Genomic DNA, 26,634 nt, shown 5'->3' with positions numbered 1-26,634 from the left:
GGTGGGATTTCCTAACAGTGTACGTGACTAAGATGTCATAATATCAGACCTCTCACTTTAGCTTTCACTAGGGTAAAACTTACATCTACTGTGGCATTATGTATAAATGGTTTAGTTATTTGCAGTGATCTTCTTATTCTCCTCTTCTTCTTTTTTTTGTGATCTGTGCTGTTTGACCACCCATGACTGCACTTTATTATAATGTTGAAGTACTTATAGTACTACATCCTATGTTGTTTTCCTTTTTTCAGTTGGATGTTTCATTGTCTGTATTATTTGTACGTAGCTGTTTGAATTATTTCCTGTTGTACTTCAATAAAATCCTTTTTGTTTAAAAGTCTATGGCCAGTCTCCATTGCAGTTCAGTCAGTATAACGCGTAAGTTATTTAATTGACCACTGTGAACCTAGCCTAAGGGCTATTTTCCTTTAACAAATCAGATCTAGTTTCTTTCCATTTTCCAGTACTGCGATTCATATAATACAATCTGCCCGGTATACGGGCTACAAAGGACCAACAAAGTATCTATCATTTTGCAATCCACAATTGATCGGAATCAGATCACAAAACACTGATACTGGAAAAGGGCCCTTAACTGTGCTGCTGTAATAAAGCAGTCACTAAATGTTCAAAGTCAGATACACGCAAATTCAGAGATAGAGTTTGACTGTAGATCTGACGTCTACACAGTCATTTATACATAATAAATAACCTCTTTGCTGTAAGACCAAGCCCGATGTGTCCGAAGTAGGGAAGGTCAATTTCATGCAAATAATTCTGGGTTGAGGCATGTTAATGCAAATTTTGCGTGCAAATTTTTGCAGGTGGAAATGAACCAAATTCCATTTTCGATTGGCCCATTTTCAAGCTTCATACATATGGATACAAAATTTGCATAATTTTGCATCAACTCAGAATTATTTTCAATTCTCATTGACAATCCCTATTGTTTATTTTTACATCATTATTTTGTGTACTATTATTTAACGTTGTAATGTTCCCTTGCTGTACTGATGAAGGTGTGAAGCACAGGAACATGTAGTAACATCACTGGCACAAGGAGGATGGTTATGAGAGCCGTTCAGGCGGCTGCAAACTGATATAGTGGGCACAGGTCCTTTACATGCATGGATTTCCTTTACTTCTAGTAAGTGTAATTTTAAGTGCTATTTATTCCTTATTAAAACGTTGTCACACTGTTGGAGCCCTCCTCTGTTTCTTTATTCATGTCCAGCTAGAGTAAGATGCCATGGACAATGCCTACACTGCCCAGTGTGTTCTATTTGTAAATTAAATGTTAAGCAGTAGAATAAATCTTTATTTTTTTCCCCACCACCAGTGAGGGCTCGTTTCCACTATTGCGGTGCGGAATCGCCTGGATTCCACCGCTGATGAAATCGCATGCGGATGCGATACCCCATGCTTTTTTTGCCGCGAATTCGCATAGGTGAGGGTATATGCGATTTTAACCATGTCACTGCCTGTGTGAATTTACATTGGTACCTATGTGCGGCAAAAAACGCATGGGGAAACCGCATGCGATTTCCCTATTAACCTCCCTAGCGGTATGGACAGAAATGTCAGTTCAAAAAAAACATGCTGTGAACAGTGTAAACATGCATACACATCAATACTCTCCTGCACTGTATACTAGACCCTTGCTTGACACATTTTGGCAAGTTACAGAAAAAAAAAAGTTTTAAAAATAAATTTTATCACTGTTTGCACAGAAATCCTGGGGAAATTGAACGCTGGGGAGGTTAAATACGTTGCATGCGATTCGCATGCATTCCACTCACAGGCGAATCCTGCGTTCACCGCTGAAAAAAACGCACCTCAACAACGCTACAGTGGAAACAGGCCCATCCACTTGCATTACATGTGCGAATCCGCATGCGTTGGACGCATGCGGATTCGTGATAGTGGAAACGAGCCCTGAAGGATTTCAGAGCACATCACATTTTCTGTTTGAAGTGTTAATAAAAAAAACCCATAAACTCACAGTTTTTCCTGCACCATTTGGTCCCACCAAAATTGTCAGTGGGCTGAAGAAAGTTATAACTTGTTTGTCCTTATCTTCCACCCCGAAGCTTCGCACACCAAGTATGCTCATTTTATCGATTTTAGACATGGTTTCTTTATGGTTTCACAAATCTAAAGAAGAAAAAAAAAAAAAAAGATTAGTGCACAATTACAGCCTTTTCACAGTATCTTAGATTTATAAATACTTCTTCAATACTGGGTAAAGTGGCCACAGATCTATAGATTTGGTGGCAGACCAACGATCTGATTTGAAAATTAATATCGAATCGGATGAAAATTGGTGCAGCCAAAAGCATGCCCGATCACTGATGCAACCAATCTCAGGCTGAAATTGATTGCATATATCGATCGGACATGCTGGAAAATCTTAGGCCAACATGCTCGATCGGGCGTGCGGTGGTAACAGCGTGCGATAATTGCAAATGACAAACGCGATGGAAGCCCCCAGCTGTACCTCCCTAATGTACATGTCCCCCTCCCCCCGATGCCCCTGCACTGATAGTTTACCTGTCCGGCGTCCGCCGCTGTGTCCACACTGCTCCAGATTTGTGCTGCCGTGGTTGCCAGCAAAGTGCACACGGGTGTGATACAAGAGTGCTGTGATACAACGGATTGAATGAATGTGTATCATATATAGTCAATCTGTATATTATAGTCTGATACTTCTCCAATAAGAAGTGATATAATACTGGATTGACAGTTCAAGCAGCAGAAGTGAGAATCACAGACCCTCTTGTGTGAGCAAGGGCAAAGGTTAAAGTGCACCAGAGATGTAATATAATAAAGTTTTTATACTCGGGGCTTCCTACAACCCCATAAGCACGGATGCGTCCCTCGCTGTCCTTTCGAGTACCTCTGTTAAAATGCGATCAGTCTCGGCAATCCTGTTCAGTCACACCAGTTGAGCTGCGCAGTATAGTGAAGCATAAAGTATATAAAAATATGCTTCACCGCAACTCTAAGCATGCCCATCGTCTGGTAATGCACAGTATGCCTTGCGCGATTCCGATGGATTCCACCACACCACACTGCTAATGTGCTGGTGTGAATATACTATTAAAATATAATAGCATAATGGTTATTATGCAATTGTATTGTCAATTGCAATGCAACACAACATGGCAATGTGAAAATATACTAAACATCTTTGACTGTCTCTGGAACGTGAGGATAGTACGTCAATGTTTATTAACCTTCCTGGCGGTAAGCCTGAGCTCAGCTCGGGCTATGCCGCGCAGGAGGATTTCTCAGGCCCTGCTGGGCCGATTTGCACATTTTTTCTTTATTACATGCAGCTAGCACTTTGCTAGCTGCGTGTACTGCCCGATCGCCGCCGCTCTGTGCCAATTCACCGCTACCTGCCGCTCCCCCCCAGACCCCATACGCAGCATGGCCAATCAGTGCCCGGCAGCGCTGAGGGGTGGATCGGGACTCCCTTTGATGTCACAACGTCGATGACGTTGGTGACGTCATCCCGCCCGTCGCCATGGGGGAAGCCCTAATGGAGATCCCATTCAGAACGGGATTTCCTGACGGGCCTGATCGCCGGAGGCGATTGGAGGGGGTGGGGGGGCTCAGCGGCTGTCATGTAGCTAGCGCTAGGCTAGCTATATGATTAAAAAATAAATAAAAAAAATAGTGCTGCGCTGCCCCCTGGTGGTTTTAATTGACCGCCAGGAGGGTTAAGCTCCCATAAAAGCAAATCTTAAACTAATGAACTTTTGTATCATTTTCTTGCTTTGAGAAGCGTGTTTGTCAACCATACAGTAGTTCATTATCTCTAATTACGGGCAGCACGGTGGCGTAGTGGTTAGCTCTCTTGCCTTGCAGCGCTGGGTCCCTGGTTCGAATCCCAGCCAGGGCACTATCTGCAAAGAGTTTGTATGTTCTCTCCGCGTCTGCGTGGGTTTCCTCTGGGCACTCCGGTTTCCTCCCACATTCCAAAAACATATGGATAAGTTAATTGGCTACCCCTAAAATTGGCCCTAGACTACAGTACTTACACTACATAATATAGACATATGGCAATGGTAGGGATTAGATTGTGAGCTCCTTTGAGGGACAGTTAGTGACAAGATATATATATATACACTGTACAGTGCTGCGTAATATGTCGGCGCTATATAAATACTAAATAATAATAATAATAATAATAATAATAATAATAATTAGATATGAGTGTTATGCTGCAGTTCAACTATCCTGACTAAAGAGAAACTGTAATTTAGAGCCCTGGGCCCATATGTAATTTACCTTTAACTTTTAAGCATTTTACAATTGAAAAAGTACCTAAAAGTTGGCAAAAAAGTACTACCAAAATTACTTTGAGTGTTTTCTTGCTTGCTGGTGGTTTAAAATGCATTTTACAACAAGTGGTGAAAATATCACATAGGAGAAAACTCAGGAGAAAGGGTGATTTGCACATGGGCCCTGGATTCTTAACCCTTACTGCGAGGAAAAAAAATAAGAAAAAAAATAGAATACAAGCTACAGTAGTTCTAAATCAGGGGTCAGTAACCTTTTTGACTGAGCGAGCAATAAACCCACATATTTTAAAATGTAATTCCATGGGAGCCATACAATATGTTTCAAACTAGGACAGTGCGCATGTGCAGCAGAGGGCTCACGTCCCTGTTGCCATGGCGATGTGCACACGGTTGATCCTCTGGGCAGCAGAAGTGTCAGACACGTCCAGAAAAGAGAAATACAGACTAACAACTTGTACAATTAGCTAGCTGACTTAGGGGTTGATTCACTCTGTAGGATGAGATCCCGCACTTTGGCCCAATAGGCTGCCTGTCAAGTGACAGACAACCTATTGGGCAATCAAAGTGTGGGGATCTCGTCCTACAAAGTCACTGGACCTGACAGGGTTCAGGGTGGGACAATTGGAGCGGCCGTTAGTTTTGGGGGGAGCGTAAGTAAGTTAGTAGTGCATGCTACAGCAGTAGCATGCCTACTTTAAAAATTTTACTTGCGCTGTCACACTAAGCTGTGCTGCTTGTGCAAGTGTAACTTGGTGAATCAACCCCTACTGATTTGTGTGTGAGCCAGATGTAGCCATCAAAAGAGCCACATCTGGCTCCAGAGCCATAGGTTCCCTAACCCTGTTCTAAATAGTATTGGGACTTCAAGACTACCTCATCATGTCACTTCAGGTGTACTGTAACACTTTCTAGACAACACTACATTATATTTACATTCTCTCTACCATGTTCGCTCTCTCTACTATCTACCCCCTCTCACACAGTTCTCCCTGGTGGTCCTTCTCATTCATACAGTTCTCCCTGCAGGACTAGTTGTTGCACCTCCTTCATACAGTTCTCTTTGAAAGTGTAATGTCCTATTAGTGTTTGAAGGAGAAGGAACACTAGCCCATTCCTTCAAACACATCTTCCTGTTAGTGCAATGCCCAATCTTTCTTCATACAGTTCTTCCTGGTGGTATAGTGCCCCCCCCCCTTCCTTTTCATACAGTTCTCCCTGGTGGTCTTGTGCTCCCCTCTCCTTCATACAGTTCTCCCTAATGGTCTAGTGGTCCTTTCTCCTTCATACAGTTCTCCCTGCTGGTCTAGTGGGCCTGTCTCCTTCATACAGTTCTCCCTGCTGGTGTAATGCCCATCTTTTTAGAGATTATGTAATGGACAGTGTTTCCTAATGGGTCCCCAATTTATTGCAAATAAGTGGTGGTGGCAATTTGGAAGCAGGGAGGTTTTGCCACTGTTTAACTCAACTAGACTAGCTTCCACTATTCTACCTGGTAATTTAGCAGGCCCCTCTACTTCACACAGTTATTCTCAGAGGTCTAGTGGACCCCACCTTCACACAGTTCTCCCTGGTGGTCCTCCCTCCTTCACACAGTTTTCACTGATAATTTGGTCCCCCCCCCCCCTCCTTTTCACTGGTGGTCTAGTGGTTTCCGCTTCTCAGTTTTCACCGCTGGTGTAGTAGTGCCCCCCCCCCCCCCCCCCATTTCTCACGAATGGTCTAGTGGCCCTCACTCTGTCACACATTTCACCGATGACCCCCCTTCACGCAGTTCTCATTGGTCTAGTGGACAACCTCCTCAGTTTTCCTTGAGGACCCCTCTCCATCTCACAGGTGATCCCCTCTCCTTCACACAGTTCTCACTGAAGCATAGCTCCCAACTGTCCCTCTTTCGGAGGGACAGTCCCTCTTTGGGAGCCCTGTCCCTCTTTCCTCCTCATTTGTCCCTTTCTATGTAAATATATATATTTCACTACTAAAACATGTATTTGATTGACTGTACACTGTATTCCCATCCTTTAAAATGATATATTACTAATTTTAAAGTGTTAATATGAAGGAAAATGAACCAGGATAGAAAGGACCAGTGTGTTTTGAATTATAAAACACATTTTTCTTATGAAATCTTTATGGTATGCGTGACTAGGGGTGTGACGGGGGCTTAAGTGTCCCTTTTTCTCAACTCAAAAAGTTGGGAGGTATGCTGAAGTTTAGTGTACCCCTCTCCTTCTCACTGGGTATCCTCTCTCCTTCACACACTTCTCACTGAAGTTTAGTGGACACCTCTCCTTCTCACAGTTCTCACTGGTGATTCCCTCTCCTTCACACAGTTCTCACTGAAGTTTAGTGGACCCCTCTCCATCTCACAGTTCTCGATGTTCATCTAGTAGTTCCCCACCCCCTTCCTTCATACAGTTCTCATTGGATGACTCCTCCATACAGTTCTCAGTGGTGATATGGTGGTAGTTCCCAATTACAGAGGTCGGCAGCAAGGAGCAATGCTGGTGGTAAGTGTACTCTCACCTCTCCTTGTTCTGTGGCTATTGTGGCTCTCCCGTAGTCCGTCCTGCAGCCGTCTTCCTGCACTTGCAAGTCGCGGGTCCCGGCTTGATGATGTCATCAAGTCGGGACCCGGAACATACATACGAGACAGCAGAACGGGACGAGTACGCTGCGAGCTTGGGTAGAGTCACGATCGCCGCAGTAACAGGATACTGATACTCACCAGCCTCGCTTCATGCAGCCGAACTATACAGGGGGGGAAGCACAACCTAACCTCTAAGAACTGTATGCCGCAAGCAATGGAGGGGCGGAGGGACACTGGACTTTTGGGGAGAACCGCATAAAACGGGTGACCATTAGACCACTGGGCAGAATTGTATGGGGAGGAGGCACTAAACCACCAGGGAGAACTATATGAAGGATGGGGGATCACTAAATCACCATGCGAAGGAGGGAAGACCACAAGGGACGATGAAAGGAGGGGGACCACTCCTCCTTATAATTCTCTCTAGAGCGCTGATTTGTCCATAGCTCACAACTGTCCCTCTTTGGGAACCAAATCCCTCTGTCCGGCTTTATTCCTCATTTGTCCATCTTTCAGGATTGATGTACAGATATATGTATTTTTCTACTGAAAAATGTGTTTGACTCTCCTTCAGGCCACTAGGAAGCTTTCTTTGCGCATGTAGGGTAATGCAACAGCAATGAAAGTCCTATGGGGCCCTAGTACACTTCAGCTAAGTACACACGGGGGACTTTTGTGGCTAGTCGCTAGCGCACAGGGGACGCGCGTTCGACAGCTGTCTACATGTCTCTGTCGCCGAAGGTTCCTCCCCTCGCCGGAACCTCCATACGTTGTGTATGGGGTTGCTGTCGCTGGTCTGCATACACGCAGTACGCATGGCGGACTAGCGACAGTTGCGGCGACAGCTGTTGCCGGCGATTGGCCACAGCTCTGAGTAGCGACGGTTCGGTATACACACTGGCGACCTGTCGCCGCAACATGCGTGTGCGACGACAGTTGTAGTCCGTGTATATGAGCCATTACGTCGTCACGTTGAGTTGCACCGGAAGTTTCCGATCGGCTGCCAACCCGCTGCAAAGTTAATAGTGCTTACTTTTGGTCTTGTGGAGAGATGGGGATAAATATATGGCACATACAGGACTTAGGTATGAGATAGTAGAAAGGGCACACAACAACAGTACAGTAATCACAAGGTGCAATACACAGCAGTGTGAAGCAGATAGTAGTATGAGGGGTTGTGAATCAGTATACAGTTTGTGATGACTGTGAAATATCTAAAAGGGGGGAGGGGACTTTAGAATTTAAGAGGTTGACCACTTAGGGGAAGAAACTGTTCCTATGCCTAGAGGTCCTGATGGAGATGGCCCAAAACCTATGGCCTGATGGGAGCTGGCTGAAGATGTGTCCTGGGTGTGAGAGGTACTTATCTATCTTCAGTGCTCTAGAGTTGTTAAAAGACTTACGAGGTGACTTGCTTAAGAAAAGTTATGTACCTCATTGCTAAAGCAGACCTCAGGGCAGACGAACAAAACCTTCCTTTTCACTATCAGGTGCTTTGCCTAATCCAGGTTTCATTGTAGCTCCCGACCCTCCACAGGGTCGCCTTATCAGAATCGCCGCTTTAAAAATCTATCTCCTGCGCAGCTCGCATAGCTTGGCGCTTGTATTCTCTGCTGAGGGGGGCGTGGCTGGCTGGCTGGCAATGTAGTTAGTCATGTGGGTGGTCATGTGGAGCCGCCCACATGACGTATAATAGAGCGCACGGAGCGAGGGCAGGCACGAGCGGGGCTGTAATCCTGCGCAGCCACGGCTATGCGAGCTGTGCAGGAGGTAGATTTTTAAAGCGGCGATTCTTCTAAGGCGACCCTGTGGAGGGTTGGGAGCTACAATTAAACATGGATTAGGCTGATAAAGCACCTGATAGTGAAAAAGAAGCCCTGAGGTCTGCTTTAGCAATGAGGTAATAACTTTTTTCAAGCAATTCACCTCGTGGGGTGGGGGGGGGGGGGGGGGAGTTCCGTCTGATCTGATGACCCTGTGTAGTTTTAAGTCCATATGCATACAAAGAGTCACACACCATTAGCGGGGGTGCAGGACTCAAACATAGAAGTATCAATAATTCAAAAAAGGTCAGCAGACTCCAGTCCATTATGCCATTCAGCACCACGAGTTTCCCCTTTGTCAAGGTAACAAGCAGAATGGTAACAATGTTAACAGGACATACATGCACATATATAGCTGGTGAGACATAGTAATCCCTCCCCCAATTAACACATTTGCTGCCAAAAAGTGCCATCATTATAAAAATCAACATGGGCTCAATGCTGTAAATCAAACAGTACACTAAATATGCATAACAACAGCGCTCAACATACCAACAAAGTTGCGCTGATCTCTGCATGCCGACAGGTTCAGGGATTGCCGTCACTTGTAGTCCGCCAGTGCTGTGAATGGGGTCTATTCTAATGCGCAGAAGGTAGCTGATTGTAGGAGATGATTACTGACAGGACATTAGGTTAATTTGCAGGGCAGACAGCAGTCAGAAGTGCTTGATTTAGAACACTGAGACTGTAATCCAATCAGCCGATTAGCTGCTGTTGAGTTTCCACATTAATACAGTCACTGCACTTTTTTTTTTTTTTTTTTAAATTGTAAAGCCCCATCTAGACGGAGCGATCCGGCGGCTCGATTAGCCGACGGAGCGATCCGGCGGCTCGATTAGCCGCCGCATCGACTCTTCCGCGTACCCTCTGCGTCCCCGCTCGTCCGCGCATGCGCCGGATTCGATACCCGTTATTTAGTATTTATATAGCACCAACATTTTACACAACACTGTACAGTATATATTGTCTTGACACTATCTGTCCCGATGACCTGTTACCATGGGGTTTAACCATTTAAGGACCAGGCCATTTTTACCTGATCTGTGTTGCGTGGGCTCTCCAGCCCACAGCACAGATCAGGATAGGGCCAGGGCGACCAGACTTCCCTCTTTTTTCCCCACTGGGGGATAACCTGCTGGGGGGGTCTGATCGCCGCCGTCTATTTTCGCCTTGCGGGGGGGGCTCCTCAAAGCCCCCCTCCGCGATTTCCGGCCTCCCTGTCCTTCCCTCCCTCCCCTCTTTCCCCTGGGCGGCGCAGGACGGAGATCCGTCCTACACCGCCTCTAACAGGCCTCAGCCTATCAGACTGCGGCGATCCCCGGCCAATCAGAGGCCGGGGATCGCTGATCTCCTTTACGGCGCTGCTGCGCAGCAGCGCTGTATGATGTAAACAGCAGGGATTTCTTCCCCGTGTGTTTACATTTAGCCTGCGAGCTGCGATCGGAGGCTCGCAGGCTGTTCACGGAGACACCCTCCATGAACTGACATGGAAAGGCCGCTCCATGTAAAACCACTTAACACCTAGGTCCGCCGATCGGCTGACCGTGTTCGTTTGGTGTATGTGTCCAGTTACAGAGTAAAGTATTGTTTTCCGTGCAGTCAGGGTGAATTCCAAGAGCAAATCACCATAAAGGATACTGGAGCCGACTCGCTTATTAGAAATGTGGGGGGACAGGCATGTACAATAAGCTTTCCTGATAACCACCGCTCTCCCCGTTCCCTGCTTTTGCCTGCTAGGTTCTCCCCGGCTCGCTGAAGATGGGCAGCACCGCGCCTACCCTGGCCCACCTGTGCGCATCATACAGCACGCAATTGCGGCCAGGAGTGCACTGCGCATTATGTCATCTTGATGTCATGCGCAGAGAGCTCCCAGTTGGGTTCGAGTGCTGTCGGGTGTACGCAGCCGGTCCAGCGTAGGCGTGGTGCTGCCCGGCTCCGGCGACCCAGAAGAGGTGTTAATTTATCAGGCAAAGGAGGAGAACGGGAGAGTGGTGGGCATCTGGACAGCTCATCGTACATGCCATCTCCCTCAGTTTCTCATCTTTTTGGCTCTGGCCTCTTGCACACTATATGCGATTGCGATTTTGATGTGGTTTTAAATGTCATTCCGATTTGCGATACATTGGTACTGCATGCTGCATTTTTGTTTGGAACGGAGGCTTCGAAATGCCTTTCGGAGCCCGAGTGCTCTTGAAGATGGGTCTCTCTACACTGCGCTTCTGGAGCGGCCACTCATGCACACTCGTGTGTGCGCAATTTGGAGCCGCCTGTCTTTGGGAGGACTCGGCTCCTGAAGACTTCTGAAGTCCCGCGCAGCAGGGGATTTGAATGAATGGAGGAGCTGCCGCCTGAACGAGAGGACCGGGAGAGGAGAGGGAAAGCTCATTAGGACCCAGAGCCTTCCCTCTCCTGGGGTAAGTATCCGGCTTTGAATTTTAGGGTGGCCACTAACCATCCAATCTTTTTCATCCAATCTTACCATTTCTATGTAATAGAAGGGCCTACCTATAGTATCTGTTCAAGTATAATCACTCAGTTTACTCTTCTACTACATAGATTTGGTAAGATTGGATGAAAAAGATTGGATCGTCATTGGCCACCCTTAGCCTCCCTGGTGGTAAGCCCGAGCTGAGCTCGGGCTATGCCGCGCAGGGAGATATCTCAGCCCCTGGTGGGGCGATTTTCACCATGTAAAGTGCTGTGCGCGCAGCTAGCACTTTGCTAGCTGCGCGCACAGCTTGATCGCCGCCGCTCTGCGGCGATCGCCCGCACGCAGCGGCAGAAGAGGGCCCCCCGCCAAAGCCCTGCGCTGCCCGGACCAATGAGTTCCGAGCAGCGCTATGGGCTGGATCGAGTGCGCCGGATGTCAGCTGACGTCCATGACGTCATGCCGATCGTCGCCATGGCGACAGGAGAAGCCAAACGGGAACGCGTTATATACGCGCTCCCCTGTTTGCTATTGATGCCGGCGACGATCGCACTAGAGGGCCACATGCGCCCTCTAGTGGTGTTTCATGTAGCTACCACTCTGGTAGCTTTACATGAAACAAAAAAAATAAAATAAAAAAAAAAAAAGTTTTTTTGCCCATTTGAAAAAAAAAATTAACCGCCAGGGAGGTTAACCCCCGGTTCCCATTGGCTTTAAGTAGATGCCTACCTTTCCATCGCACTCACATAGTCTAGAGTGTTCTGTGCAGGTGCAGTAGTTCTTCACCTGCGCAGATCATTCCAGATTATGTGAGTGACACGGACACGTGCTTGCGCAGGTGATGACGACCTGGCAAGATGGGCATCTGCAACGGAGGGGATCCTTTGACACCGGAGCTGTGGCGAGGGACAGATAGGCTGCCAGGGGCTAGGGGAAAGTCCCAGGTAAGTAGATCTTGTTTTTCTTTTTCTTCTCTTACCTGTCCTTTAAGGGACTGCCTAATTACCTATTCAATACATTCACTCAATTTACCCTGTAGGAGGGCACTAAAGATCCAAATTTTTTCATCCAATTTTATCAAATCGATGTAGTATAAGGGCTTGTTCCAGCTCCGGACAGAGGCAGGGGCAGAGAGAGGCTCCTGCCTCAGGGCGCAGTGTAGGAGGGGGCAAGGCAGAGGCTAGAGAGGCTCCAGCTTCAGGGCGCAGTGTAGGAGGGGGCGCACAACTCACTCAGCTATCATTCCCCTATTGTGTTTGAAGCAGAGAGAAATAAGAAAAGGGGATACATGGCAGTGACTGCAGGCAACATGACTAGAGTTTAAGGTGTTGGGTGGTTTGGGGCCCTGTGGCGCCTCTTAGTCTAATAACAATCAGTGTGTGATGGAAGGGATGGAGAGGCCCACTTTGGTGCCTCAGCCTTGGGTGCCGGAGGACCTAGTCCCAGCTCTGGCTTGTTCACACTATGAGCGTTTGTGGAATTTTCAAGCACTGGCGATTTTAGAAATCGCACTAAAAGTTCGTATGCAATGATTTCCTGTGAGAGTGTTCACATGTTTCAATTGTATTAAAATGTAAACAGTCTACATGTACCATTTTCTGAGTGTTACCACAAATCTCAGGTCAACAGCTGCCAATAACTTGACCACCCCCAGTATCCAACGCCAACCCTTTGGGGCTTGAGTCCCGGCCATGGCGGTTTTCCAGCCCCCATGGTCGGGCTGAGCTAGCTTAATGACCATAAAGTGATCCAGTCTGTAGTATTTATCCCAGGAAACAGCGCTGCAGGCATCATTCCAGTCACCAGTGACTTCCTCCACCACACAGGAAGCACTCTGCAGCCAGCCATACATTATGACAGGAAGCACTATTATCCAGCCTGTGGAGCTCTGGGGCAGCTTAAAAATACTGCATCTGCGCATGTGCTAAGAAATGTCACATGATGCAGTGTAATTCTAGACGATGTTGATACTGAGCATGCGCGGCAGCGTAATCCTTAGGGCAGCGTAATCAGACACAACACCTGCGCTACGTAATGGGAAACATCGTGGGCTTTAGCCCGCCCACATCCGGCGCTCATGCATCACACCATGGCAACAGGCAGAATCGCATAGTGGTTCACAGCGCATGTCCGCGTGACGTAACAAAATGTCACCAATACACGCCCCGCAGCACACCAATGTACCTGGATGCGACGTTTTCGTCGCACAGTACGCCTGCGCCCATGACGTTCACTGCCAGCGTCATGCCATGGCAACATGCGGAGTCCGAAGCTGGCTTGCAGCGCATGCCAACGTGACGCAATGATGCATCACAGACGCCCCACAGCAATGAAAAAGTCCCTAGATACGATGCCTTCGTCGCACAGCGCGCCTGCCCCCATGACGACATACGTTACAGAGACACGCCCTGCCGCATCCGCCAGCGCTCAAGGTTGCCAAGCAACCCAAGCGCTGGCGATAGTGCACAGATATACTTGGCGAAATACAGTACGGTCACCCCTGGACACTGGTGTGCCGCGTGAGCGCCGGATGTGGGCGGGCTAAAGCTCACGATGTTTCCCATTATGTAGCACAGGACCCGGCGCATCTGTGAGGTGGGACTTCCGCCCAATACACTGGCGGACTACAAGTGACGGCAATCCCCGAACCTGTCGGCATGCAGAGATCAGCGCAACTTTGTTGGTATGTTGAGCGCTGTTGTTATGCATATTAAGTGTACTGTTTGATACTCTGTTTTACAGCATTGAGCCCATGTTGTGATTTTTATAATGATATGCTAATGAGAGACTTTTTGGCTGCAAATTTGTTAATTGGGGGAGGGATTACTATGTCTCACCAGCTATATATGTGCATGTATGTCCTGTTAACATTGTTACCATTCTGCTTGTTACCTTGACAAAGGGGAACCTCCATGGCCCCGAAACGATTCGTTGGTGCTGAATGGCATAATGTCACGCCTTGTGGAATAAACGTGGATTGACCACAACGGAGTGTGCAGACCTTTTTTGAATTTTATGATTAGGGATGCTCAAATCCGAACTTTGGAGGAATCCGGATAGTTGCTATCTGGATTTCATCCTGTTCTTTGTAATCACGGGGGGGGGGAGGGGGGGTGTCGATCTTACCTCTCTAACGTCTTCTTAGGTCCGTCCCTCGGCGCCTCCTACAATGCAGTCCGCGCGCGTCACGTGAGTACAAACACTTCCTCCTTCAACCCGGAAGGAGGAAGTGTTTGTTATCACGTGACCGCCGCTTGGACCGCATCATGGGAGGCGCCGAGGGACAGACCTAAGAAGACGTCAGAGAGGTAAGATTGACCCCCCCCCCAGCCCGCACAGGTGATTGCAATTAACAGGATAATATCCGGATAGCAACTATCCGGATTCATCCAAATTTCGGATTTGAACATCCCTGTTTTGATACTTCTGTGTAGTTTTAAGGTGGCCACTAACTATCCAATTTCTAGCAAAAAATCGAGCGATCCAAAATTCTGATCGGAAGTGAAATCGTTCACTACACCAATGAACCAATCTTTGCTTCCTATTTATCACAACCAACAAGAAAATCCAAATTTTGGTTAGACGAAAATTCAATCGGACAATTGTTTTTATAATTGTTTGTAATCGATTGTGCCCATCAAAGAGATTATTTACAACCAATCTGATCAGAATTTCTGATCGCTCGAATGATTTTTTGCTAGAAATTGGACCGTTAGTGGCCACCTTTAGTCTGTCGCTGGCATACCAGACCAGAATGGAAGAGAGGAGGACCAACTCGATAGTGGAGTGGAATGTTGTCAGCAGCTCCTGGGCCATGCCGAACTTCTTCACTTGGCAAAGGAAAAGTAACCCCTGCTGCGCTTTCCTATGGTTGGCCTTCCTGCTCAGGTCTTTGGAGATGGTTGTTCCCAGGAGGTGGGCTCAAGGAACTCTTTCAACTTAAATGCTATCGCTGTAGATTGGAAGTGTTGGGGGGGAGGGGGGGGTGTGCTTCCTGCAGTCAATGACCAGATCAACAATTTTGGCAGTGTTTTTCTCTACACACTAGTGGCATTTTCTGTCAATCTGCCGATGTTAGGCCTGCTTGTCATTTTTGGTGACAGCAGCGTTAAATACTATTTTCTCAGGATGTGGTGATCCGAATTACCCTTGTGCGGTGTGTGCACTATAGCATTAGTCCCGCAACAACCTGCTTCACTATTAGGCTACCAGGGAGAACTTAGTGAATGAGGGGGAACCACTAGATCGCCAGACAAGGTTTGTGTGAAGGAGAGGGTACCACTAGATCACCAAGGAGAAGTGTATGAAGGAGGAGAGCACTACTAAACCAACAGGGACTGTATGAAGGAGTGTTGCACTAAACTGCAAAAAAGAACTGTGTGAAGAAAATGGGAACATTAAGCCCAATCTACACAATACGATTCTTTGTGCGATTCAATTATGATTCTATTTACGATCCGATTAAATCCGACATGTCTGCTCGTGAGTCGATTCGATTTGCTATTGCAAAACAATGGCGAATCGAATCCTGATTGGACATGTCGGATTTAATCGGATCGTAAATAGAATCGTAATCGAAATCGCACAAAGAATCGTATCGTGTAGATGGGGCTTTAGACCACAAGGGAGATCTGCGTGAAGGAGGGGGAACTACTAGACTACCAGGGACAATTGTATGAAGGGGGGGGGGCTACAGGACTACCAGGGACAGCTGTATGAAGGATGGGGACCACTAGACTACCAGGGAGAACTATATGAAGGAGGGGGAACCACTAGACCACAAGGGAAGGCTAAGAGGTTTCAAGGAACAGTGAGCTACCAAGGAAAGATATATAAAGGTTGAGGGGACTACTAGACTACCAGGGAAAATTAATTTAAAGTGGAAGAGGACCACCGAGGGAAGCAAGCTACAAGAATGACAGGTAAACACTTTGCAACCAGAAAAAGGTATAAGAAGGAGGGCACCACTTGTCCCCAAGACCACACTATATTGAGGGGGCTACCATTAGACCACCAGGAAAAGCTATAATGGGTAGTTGGACCACCAGGGAAAACTATAAGTGGGAAGGGGAACCAGTAGACCAACAGGGAAAATAATAATAATCCTGTCTGGCTCAAGAGGCCACCCTGCAGTGTTAGGGAGTCTTGCCTTGAAATCCTTACTGAATAGGTACTGACCCTAGCCAGGATTTGAACCCTGGTTGCCCATGTCAAAGGAGGTGCCCTTAAAGAGACTCTGAAGTGAATTTTTTTTTGATACATTTACCTTTGAATTAGCTTCAGAAGTCTCATCAGCGGTAAACCGCCGCATCCCCGCTGAAAAACGAGTGCTACAGACCCCCCAAATCCCTGGGCAAACATCCACAACCAACTTGGTCGTGTATTGTGCTGCCCCGAGAGGCAGAGCTATGAGCTGTAGCTCTGCCTCTCCTGCCGTCAATCGCCGTGCGGATCTCCGCCTCTCCCCGCCCCTCTATAAAGGAAGAGTGAGAGGGGCGGCGATCTGCCGTGATTGACATCAGAAGAGGCAGAGCTACAGCACAGAGGTCTGCCTCTTTCAGGAAGCGCCGACCAGATTCCCCCCGGGGATTTGAGGGGTCTGCAGCCCTCGTTATTCAGCGGGAATGTGGCAGTTTACCGCTGATGAGAGTACTGAAGCGAATTAAAAGGTAAATGTAGCAACATTTTTTTCACTTCAGACTCTTTAACCAGTACATTATCCAGGCACAGCATAGTGCTACCATAAGGGATGCATATCACGGGGCCACTGTAAGGGAGCACTTCATAGGAGATGCTATAAATGGGAGGACACTTTGATGGCGACCTGTACTTTTTTTTAGCAGCCTGATATATGGGATGCAACAGGAATAGGACCTGGAAATATTTCAATAAAAATGCTGTGTAGCCTTCTGCTGTAACCCATCCACATTTAGGAGCACATCCACTGCATAATAAAACAACTTATTACACACTGTAAACCTTTTATTCCCCTTTTTACTTTTTGAAATATTTCCATCATGATTGCACTACTACTAGGATAAAAAGTATACAATGCATACAAATCTACCTTTATTTCAAACTTGAATATCATTAACTTACACTTCAGCAGCAATATAACTTAAAGTGTACATGTGAGAACAAAAATGCAAAAGATAGTCTATAAGGGCCTATTTCTACTACGCAGCAGAACGGGAGCCACATCCGAATCGGAAACGGCTGTGGATCTCAGTGGAAATAAGCCCTTAGGGAAGCCTCTAGATCATACATGGCAAACTCTGGCTTGCAGGCTGAATCTGGTCCGCAGAGCCATTAACTTTGGCCTGCATTTTTTGCCCACTGTAGAATACCAGTAAAGCTACATTGGGGGTGAAGCTCTAGATCACCAGGGAAGCCATATGGGAGAGGAAAAGGGAAAGCACTAGACACCAGAGAAGTATATTGGGGAGAGGGTTCACTATACACCAGAGAACTATTTAGGGGATGTAGGAGGTCACTAGACACCAGAGTACTGTTCAGGTGTGTGAGGGGAGACCACTAGACACCAGGAAGAATCCTCTGGTCCCCCGCCCCGGCTCACTTTCGGTTCTGGCAGTCAATGGCCACTACATCCTTGTTTCTACTCCCGTATCCGGGAGCGTCCTGCGCAGGTGCAGAAGAGATTTTCTCATGCTGGGCATGCACAGGATGCTGCTGGTGACTGGAGTGCAAACAAGGACGCGCACAGCGATACCGAAACTGTACCGCGGCAGGGGGCCGGAGGATCGTTCCAAAACGGTTTGAGCACAGGGCGGCTGCAGGGGGCTGGCAGAAGTCCCAGGTAAGTGAAACTTTTTTTTTTTAAACTGGTTTCAGGTTTCCTTTAAGTTTTAGGATAAATAGCCAATGGTAGTTTGTGGTTTTTATTTGCAGCAAGACTATATTGTAAAACAATAAGTGAGATCGGAGAAATAGTATATTTCTCCTTTCACAGTTCATAGAAAATAAAGTATTCACGAGAGTAAAAGCATCCAAAGAAAGTCTACTTTATCCCAAAGGAGTAACTACAGGGGAGCATCCACTGCGATTGCAGCAGAGTCCTTAGGCCCCATTTACACTTAATCAGTTGCCCTCAGTTATAATGCCCATGTTTTCCTATGGCACAGTTCACACTAAACGCGTTTTAACTGAAATATTTTTCACAATGCACTGCTATGGAGAAGAAAAAAGAATGTGTACCAACTGATTAAGTGTGAATGGGACCTTAGCAGTAAGGGGCCCCCAACTACTTATTCAGTCCCTCCGATAAAGGGATCCATGCTTCAGGTCAGGCCTTTTTGTGGCTACAAATGTTATGGGTGTGAAGATACTATGGGCTTGATTGATGAAGCTGCACTGCTAAAGCAGCACACTTTAATGTGAAGGAGCGGCCACTATGCATGCTTTACATAGCAGTGCTCGCTGCTATGTAAGGAGCGAGCCTTTCTGTACATAGTAACTATTGTTAAGGCACGCTCCTATCTAAGGAAGGCACGCTCCTTACATGCTCCCCTGTAGTTACTCCTCTGGGATAGAGTAGACTTTCTTTGGACGCTTTTACTCACGTGAATACTTTATTTTCTATGAACTGTAAAGGGAGGAATATACTATTTCTCCATTCTCACTTAATATTGTTTTACAATATAGTCTTGCTGCAAATAAAAACCACATATTACCAGGTCCCTAAGCTGTGATGGACAAGAGGGGTAGGCAAGGGAAGGGGTCTGAACATTGGGGGAGGGGGGGTAAATCAATGTTTTGCTGGGTGGGCCCCCATGATTTGTAGTTTTGTTCCTGCACTATCCCGAAGGAAACAATGTATGTATCAATTTTTCGGTATATAAGATACTTCGGAATTAGAGGGCAAAAAAAAATATATACTAAACTTGGTGCATCCATGTTCCAGGAGCGTCTTGTAGATTTTTTCCCCCAATCATTGTCCTCCTGTGTGTTATACTCACCGTATTGGCATCCTCCGGCGTTCCCATGCGGGTGTTTTTACGCGTGCACGCGGGAATGCGGGAGTTTTATGGTCCCATCTGGTTCCTTACGGCGTTATGCAATACGCGCACTAAGTGTTACGCGCATGCACGTAAACCTTTAAGCACACAAATTGCATAATGCATTACACATTCTACTGTGCATGCGTAATGCTTTCATTGCCAAATGCAGAGTCTCACCCAGTATATGAGCAGCACTACCCTCAACTGCAGTGCTGCTCGTTCTGACAGCTTGGCTAAACATTGTTGGTGAACCTTAGCGATTGTTTCCTGATTGATTACTGTTGTAACCCCGGCCTGTAACCTCATCTATCCATTGCTCTCAGTCTGCCCCGACCTTTGGCTTGTGACCTCGACCTCCGCTGTCTGCTGCCTGCCCTGACCTTTGGCTTGTGACCTCAACCTCCTCTGCCTTCTGCCTGCCCTGGCCCCTTGGCCTGTCTACTCAATTACGATTACTGCTCTTCCTTGCAAGCACTGGACTACTCCACTCAGCAGCGTCTCCTGTTCTCCTCAGTTACCGGTGGAGCAATCCCATGGGTCGTGACCTTGTGGTCTACCAGGCAGCTAAAGTAGTCCGTTGCCCACTAGGGGTAGTCGCCCAACATCCCTTGTGGGGTGCTCTGGTGAAAACCAGTAGCCGCTTAGACTCCATGCCTTGGGAGAGTCCATGGCTACCACCTTCCTGCTCAGCCTTATAACACTGTGTCTTTTCCAGTCCACCATGTGTCCCCTTCTGTCCTCCTGTGTGCCTCATTGTGTCCTCCTGAGTGTCCCTTCCTGTTCCCCTGTGTCCCCTTCTGTACCCCTGTGGCGTCCACCTTAATGTATCTTTAGCTTGAGGTATTTCCACTGCCAGCTCTAGTGCAATCTAAATGTTGTGCATGGTCCAGACTGTATCTGTCTTTGCTGGGCAGAATCATTTGAGTGAAGATGGGACCATTGCCAAAGGTGTTGTGTAACGTACCCCTACACACTAAGTATTCTTTAACCTCCCTGGCGGTAAGCCCGGGCTTAGCAGCTGCGGAGGATTTCTCAGGCCCTGGTGGGCCGATTTGTACAATTTTTTTTTTTGTTACATGCAGCTAGCACCTGCGCAGCCTGGCCAATCACCGCCAGGCAGCGCTAAGGGGTGGATCGGGACTCCCTCCGATGCCATGACGTGGATGAAGTCGATGACGTCATCCCGATCGTGGAAGCCAAACAGGAAATCCCATTCTGAACGTGATTTCCTGTTTGCTCTGATCGCCGGAGGCGATCGGAAGGGGAATGCCGCTGCACAGCAGCTATCATGTAGCAAGTGCTGCGCTGCCCCCTGGGGGTTTTAATAGACCGCCAGGGAGGTTAAAGGGTAGGAACACACTAGGCAGAATCGCATATGCGTTTTCCACTGTGTGCTATGGAAAATGCATATGCAATTCTGCCTAGTGTGTTCCTACCCTAAGGCCCCATTCAAACCTAAAAGCGCAAAATACGTTTTGCGGGAGTGATTTTTTCCGCGAATAACGTGGAAAAGTAGTGGACACTGCAGCAATTTTTCCGCGATTATGATTAGCGCGGGAAATCGCCTGAAAATGGTGCAGGCTACACGTTTGCGTTTGGCGATTTGCGTTAATCACCGGCGATTAATGCAAATCGCCCAAGTGAGAACGGGCCCATAGGGTATTATTGCACTACCGCTTTAAAAAGCATTAGCGCTTGAGCGTTTTGCCGAAATCGCAGGCAAAATGCTCTAGTGTGAATGGGCCCTTAAAGATAACCTTAAGTCAAAAAACAAAAATGAGATGAACTCACCTGGGGCTTCCCTCAGCCCCCTGCAGCCGATCGGTGCCCTCGCAGCTCCGCTCCAATGCCTCTGGACCCGTCGGCGATGACTTCCGGTTTCGCCGTCACCGGCTGACAGGCATGGCGCGAACAATCACTTGCGTTCCCATGCTTGTCGGCCGGTGACGGCGAAACCGGAAGTCGTCGCCGGCGGGTCCAGAGGCATCGGAGCGAAGCTGCGAGGGCACCGATCGGCTGCAGGGGGCTGAGGGAAGCCCGAGATGAGTTCATCTCATTTTTTTTTTTTATGCCTTTAGGTTCACTTTAATGTATTTGCTCTGTACTGTTGAGGTGTGTCTGAAAACAAAAGAGCCAGGATGAAACACTTGCTTTTTATGAACTTTGATGGCATATGTGGGCTAGCCTTGTCATCTTTTCAACATTATCAACTAGCAGTGCAAATTCAGCATATAAGCATAAATGCTCAGTCACATGAATCCTTAATCAGAATCCAATCCTAAAAACATGAGGCATTCCCAAAACTTCTCACTCTTGGCTACCATTACAGTTTTCCTTAAAGTGGATCTGACATGAACTTTTACACATTGCATAATTGTGTTCCTTTCCTATTGTTTATAGGGCATTCCTCAAGCGAAATACTTTTTTGTTTTTGTTTTAATACTCCAATTCCCTATAAACTAAACAAGCCACGCCCACAGGTTTTCAGAGAGCCAAGGCACTTTCAGACAGTAGCAAGGGCTCATGGAAGCTTAGTCTGGGCAGGAGGAGGGGGAGGTATTACTAGCCAGAGATTTCAGAGGCAGAGGGGAGGAGGAAGAGGGATTTGGTTTTTTTTGCTCAAGATGCCGATAAGCCTGCCCCTGTGTAATGTTTACAAACAACATGGCTGCTGTCATTGTATCACAGGATTAAATAATCATTCTATTAAAGCTGTTTGCCCAACTCTTCCGCACGGCTGACAGTCTCTGCAATTCATCTTGCAGGAAATCCAGCATCAGACCTTCACAGGAACTGTGCGAGAAATTTGCCCACTTCTCAGACAAAGCCTCCTCCATACGATCTGCCATTCAATTCACAGCCCCAGAAACCCATGCATATAACAGGTGCAAAAGTAGGCTACCACCATGGTCTGATTTTAACCTCCTCAGCGGTATGGACGACTCTACACGTCCATCACCGCCGGAGGTCGCCGCTCAGGCCCTGCTGGGCCGATTTGAGCGAAATAAAAAGCAGCACACGCAGCCGGCACTTTGCCAGCCGCGTGTGCTGCCTGATCGCCGCCGCTCTGCGGCGATCCGCCGCGAGCAGCGGCGAAAGAGGGTCCCCCCAGCCGCCCGAGCCCTGCGCAGCCGGAACAAAAGTTCCGGCCAGCGCTAAGGGCTGGATCGGAGGCGGCTGACGTCAGGACATCCATGACGTCACTTCGCTCGTCGCTATGGCGACGATGTAAGCAAAACAAGGAAGGCTGCTCATTGCGGCCTTCCTTGTTTATTCTGGGCGCCGGAGGCGATCGGAAGAACGCCTCCGGAGCGCCCTCTAGTGGACTTTCATGCAGCCAACTTTCAGTTGGCTGCATGAAACAGTTTTTTTTTAATTAAAAAAAAAAACCCTCCCGCAGCCGCCCTGGTTAAGGTTAAGGTAATCACTGAAAAAGACATCTTGGATATCCTCTCAAACCTTCGCCAGACTACCTGCGATCTGGACCCTGGCCCCACTAAGTTCATGTTGAAATGCCCTGAATTATTTACACCGGCATTCCACAAAATAGTGAACGGTTCCTTACAAGAATGGTGGTTTCCCTCTACTCTGAAAGAAGCAATCGTCAGACCACTACTCAAGAAACCATCCTTAGACCCAGATGCTCTAAACAGCTACAGACCTGTCTCAAACCTCCCCTTTCTGGGAAAAGTTATTTAAAAGGCTGTCTACCTCCAACTTGAAGCCAGGCTCTCCAGAAACAACATCCCTGACCCTCTTCAATCTGGCTTCAGGAAATATCACAGCTGTGAAAAAGCCCTCACCCAGATTTGCAATGATCTGCTCATTGCAAGAGACAAGGGTCAATGTTCCATCCTGATTTTGCTCAACCTTTTAGCAGCTTTTGACACAGTCGATCATGAAATCTTGCTCAACAGGCTACAAGAGTACTGTGGCATAGATGGCATTGTTTTCCTGTGGTTCAACTCCTTCCTGGCTGGCAGAACACAAAGGGTAGCCTTAAGGCCCTTCCTCTCCAACCCTGTACCACTAAAATATGGTGTACCTCAGGGCGCAATATTATCCCCTTTACTTTTCACCATATACATGCTGCCACTTGGAGAAATCATACAAAAACATGGCCTGACATATCATTGCTATGCTGATGACACCCAGCTATATTTGTCATTCAAACCTGGCGTCACAGACCCTACTCCACAAATAAACGCATGCTTAGCTGAGCTTCAGAAGTGAATGAAAAATAATTGGCTAAAACTTAATGCTGACAAAACTAAGGTTCTTGTTATCGAAGGCCAGGGCTCAACAGCAGGGGCGTTGCTAGGGTCCTAGGAGATCCGTGGCAAATTGTGGGTGTGGTCATTCAGAAAGTGGCTGTGGGTGGGGCCAAATGTACAGCTATTGCTGTACATACTGGAGGTAGCAGGGATCAACATACACTGCAGCTAATTTATTATCAGTACAGGCACAGAGTAACAGCTTATACTGTACATACTGGAGGCAGCAGAGATCAGCACACACTGCAGCTAGTTTACTATCCGTACAGGCACAGAGTAACAACTTACGCTGTACATTCTGAAGGTAACAGAGATCAGCCCACATTTCAAAGAGTTTACTATCAGTACAGGCACAGATTATAAGCTTTAGCAGTTGCTTTATCACTACTTTTCATGTGGTAAATCAGATTCAGAAAGGTAAATACTTACCCGCCTTGGTTACCTTAATCAGCTATTCTAGTGGCAGGCTGGTAGTGATCGGACAATGCTAGTGGCAAGCTGATAGTGATCGGTTGATGCTGGTGGCAGGCTGGTAGGGATCTGTCAAGTCACATGAGAGGCTTGTGGTGATCAGTAGACTCTAGTAGAAGGTAGATAATGATTAGTAGATTTTAGTGGTAATCAGGTAGTGATAGGCAAGCAGTAGGAGAGATATGACCGTACTAAGTAGATGCTGACAGGTAGTGGGTGACAGACATGCAGTAGGTGCTAGGGAGCAGTGGAAGCCAAGTAACATAGGGTGCAGTAGCGTAGCTAAGGAGCTGTGGGCCCCTATGCAAGTTTTACAATGGGGCCCCCCAAGCACTCTATGCATAACAATTGATACGGCGCACCAAAACCTACCAATGGCAACTACAGTGTCAGAGGTGCAAGAAGGGGATGGGGAACAGCTAGTAAATGATTACCACTATTCAAAGTATCTATAGAAGTGATTATTATGAGCACAGGACCAATAGAGAGCTAATACTGCAGTTGAGGGAGGGCCCTTTGGGGCCCGATGTGGTTGCAACCTCTGCAACCCCTATTGCTACACCCCTGATAGGGTGCCAAGTTCCGGGGGGGAGAACAGGCTAGGACTTAGGGTACACTGATTAAATTGTGATCTCCTCTGAGGACAGACAGTGACCAGACTATATAGTTTGTAAAGTGCTGCAGATGTCAGCGCAATATAAATACATAATAATAATAGGATTAGATTGTGAGCTCCTCTGAGGACAGTCAGTGACATGACTATGTACTCTGTAATGTGCTGCAGAAGGTGTCAGTGCTATATAAATACATAATAATAATATGGTAGCACATTAGACTATGACTATGGTAGGATTAGACTGTGAGCTCCTCTGAGGTCAGTCAGTGATATGACTATGTACTCTGTAATGTGCTGCAGAAGATGTCAGTGCTATATAAATACATTATAATAATATGGTAGCACATTAGACTATGACTATGGTAGGATTAGACTGTGAGGACTGAGGACATTGAGCGGCATGGCACAGAGAAAGGAGCACACACAGGACAGGACACACACACAGAAAGGGGGACAGATGGAGACACAAAGCACAAATGCAGTTTCCATACTACACCTACACACACACACACACTCTCTCTCTCTCTCTCTCTCTCTCTCTCTCTCTCTCTCTCTCTCTCTCTCTCTCTCTCTCTCTCTCTCTCTCTCTCTCTCTCTCTCAGCACAACATACACAAGAAGGGGGGGGGGGAGGAAGGGCAGAGGGAGAGGGGAGAGAGTCACACGAGAAAGAATACAAGCCAGACTGAAAGCCAGTATATTACCTCCCCCAACGTGCTAACTAGCTGATGCATCCTCCGAGTCGCTGGCTTGCTCTGGCTGTCAGTCTGCTGTGCTCTGTGTTCAACTCCCCCTCGTCAGTCTTCAGCTTGCTCCTCCGTGATCCTCAGTGCTTGCCTTGCGATGAAGTGCAGGTGCCCGCCGCCCACTGCTTCATCTCTTGTCGGCACACTTACTGCTCTGCTTCTGAGTCTGCTGTGTTCTCCTCCCCCTCCTCAGCTTGCTCCTCCATGATCCTCTCCTCTGTGCCTTGCAGTGAAGTGCAGGTGCCCTCCGCCCACTGCTTCAACTCTTGTCGGCTCACTTGCTGCTGATGCTCCCCATCAGGCCCAGGAAGATCAATTCAAAATGGCTGGGAGGCGGAGCTTCAGTGTGTCCAAACCTTGGAGGCGACAGGGGAAGGGGTGGAGCAGCTGGGTTGGTGCTACGGTTGTGCTGCATGGGGAGCAGATAGCGGCAGCGTCATAGCAACAGACACAGCCACTTCCTTTCAGGACTGAAGTGCTCCACATTACGTGGCGGAGGTTCGTGGCACAGTGGGCGGGATCCGTAGCACGTGCTTCAGATCTTTAGCCCTAGTGACGCCTCTGCTCAACAGCAAAGCAGCCCCAGTCTCAACCAACATCGCTAAGGATAGGGAGCTCAGACCTGAACAACTCAGACTGTGTGCGCAGCCTGGGAGTACTGATTGATGGGAAATTAAGCTTCAAGAATCAAATCTCAGCTGTTGTGAAACATTCCTTCTTTCATCTAAGGATTGAAACATTCCTTCTTTTCATCATGCAAGGATTAAACACCTAATTCCTTCAGAGGATCTTCCAACCCTAGTTGATGCCTTCATCACATCGAGGTTAGACTACTGCAACGTCCTCTGCACAGGCCTAAATAAGAAAGACTTACGCCGCCTGCAATTAGTACAGAATGCCGCCGCAAGGCTGTTAACGAGCCAACCCCGCCATTGCCACATAACACCAACGCTGTGCTCACTCCACTGCCTACCGATAAAATGGAGAATTCTGTGACGCCAGGCGACGCCCAGTCAGCCAAAACGCAATCGCGGTCGGTTTGCGACACAAATCGTTAACCCGAGATGTGATGTGTAATCTCCCTCTGACTAGGAACAGATGGGAGGTTTGGTCTTAGCTGAGAGAATCCCTGTAAAAGCCGGGAGGAGCCGTCGATTTTTCCGATTTCTTGGTCAGATACGCCAGTCGTGCAAGCGACCAGAAAATGACTTCTTTGTGTTTTTTTTCTAACCCAGAGATGTGTTCCCCTGTGAGCAAAGCATTCCCCTCACCCCTCAGGAATGTCACACGTGGCCAGATTCCCTGCAGGGACCAGCTCATTCCCCCTACAGCCAAATGGCTCCATGAACAGAGCCAGGAAAC

At 47.6% G+C, this 26,634-nt stretch overlaps 1 protein-coding gene across 3 annotated transcripts in view; it reads right to left on the bottom strand.

The window, feature by feature from the left end:
* Positions 1-23,890, bottom strand: part of RAD50 (RAD50 double strand break repair protein) — a 167,439-nt gene extending 143,549 nt beyond the window's left edge. The window contains exons 1-2 of one of the 3 annotated variants that reach the window (XM_068277463.1): positions 23,870-23,890; positions 2,003-2,154 (exon numbers count right to left, since the gene is read on the bottom strand). In XM_068277463.1, the coding sequence (XP_068133564.1) occupies positions 2,003-2,131 (129 nt within the window). In that variant the 5' untranslated portion in view covers positions 2,132-2,154; positions 23,870-23,890. Of the gene's footprint in view, positions 1-2,002; positions 2,155-6,833; positions 6,960-9,212; positions 9,318-23,869 lie in introns of those variants that run through there. The other 2 variants (XM_068277462.1, XM_068277461.1) reach the window with 2 other exon arrangements.
* Between the last annotated feature and the right edge of the window lie 2,744 nt (positions 23,891-26,634).

This window comes from Hyperolius riggenbachi, chromosome 3 (genome assembly GCF_040937935.1).
Source record: "Hyperolius riggenbachi isolate aHypRig1 chromosome 3, aHypRig1.pri, whole genome shotgun sequence".
Classification (NCBI taxonomy): Eukaryota; Metazoa; Chordata; class Amphibia; order Anura; family Hyperoliidae; genus Hyperolius; species Hyperolius riggenbachi.
Note: the sequence above shows the minus strand (reverse complement) of the source record. Positions and strands in the feature narration are given on the sequence as shown.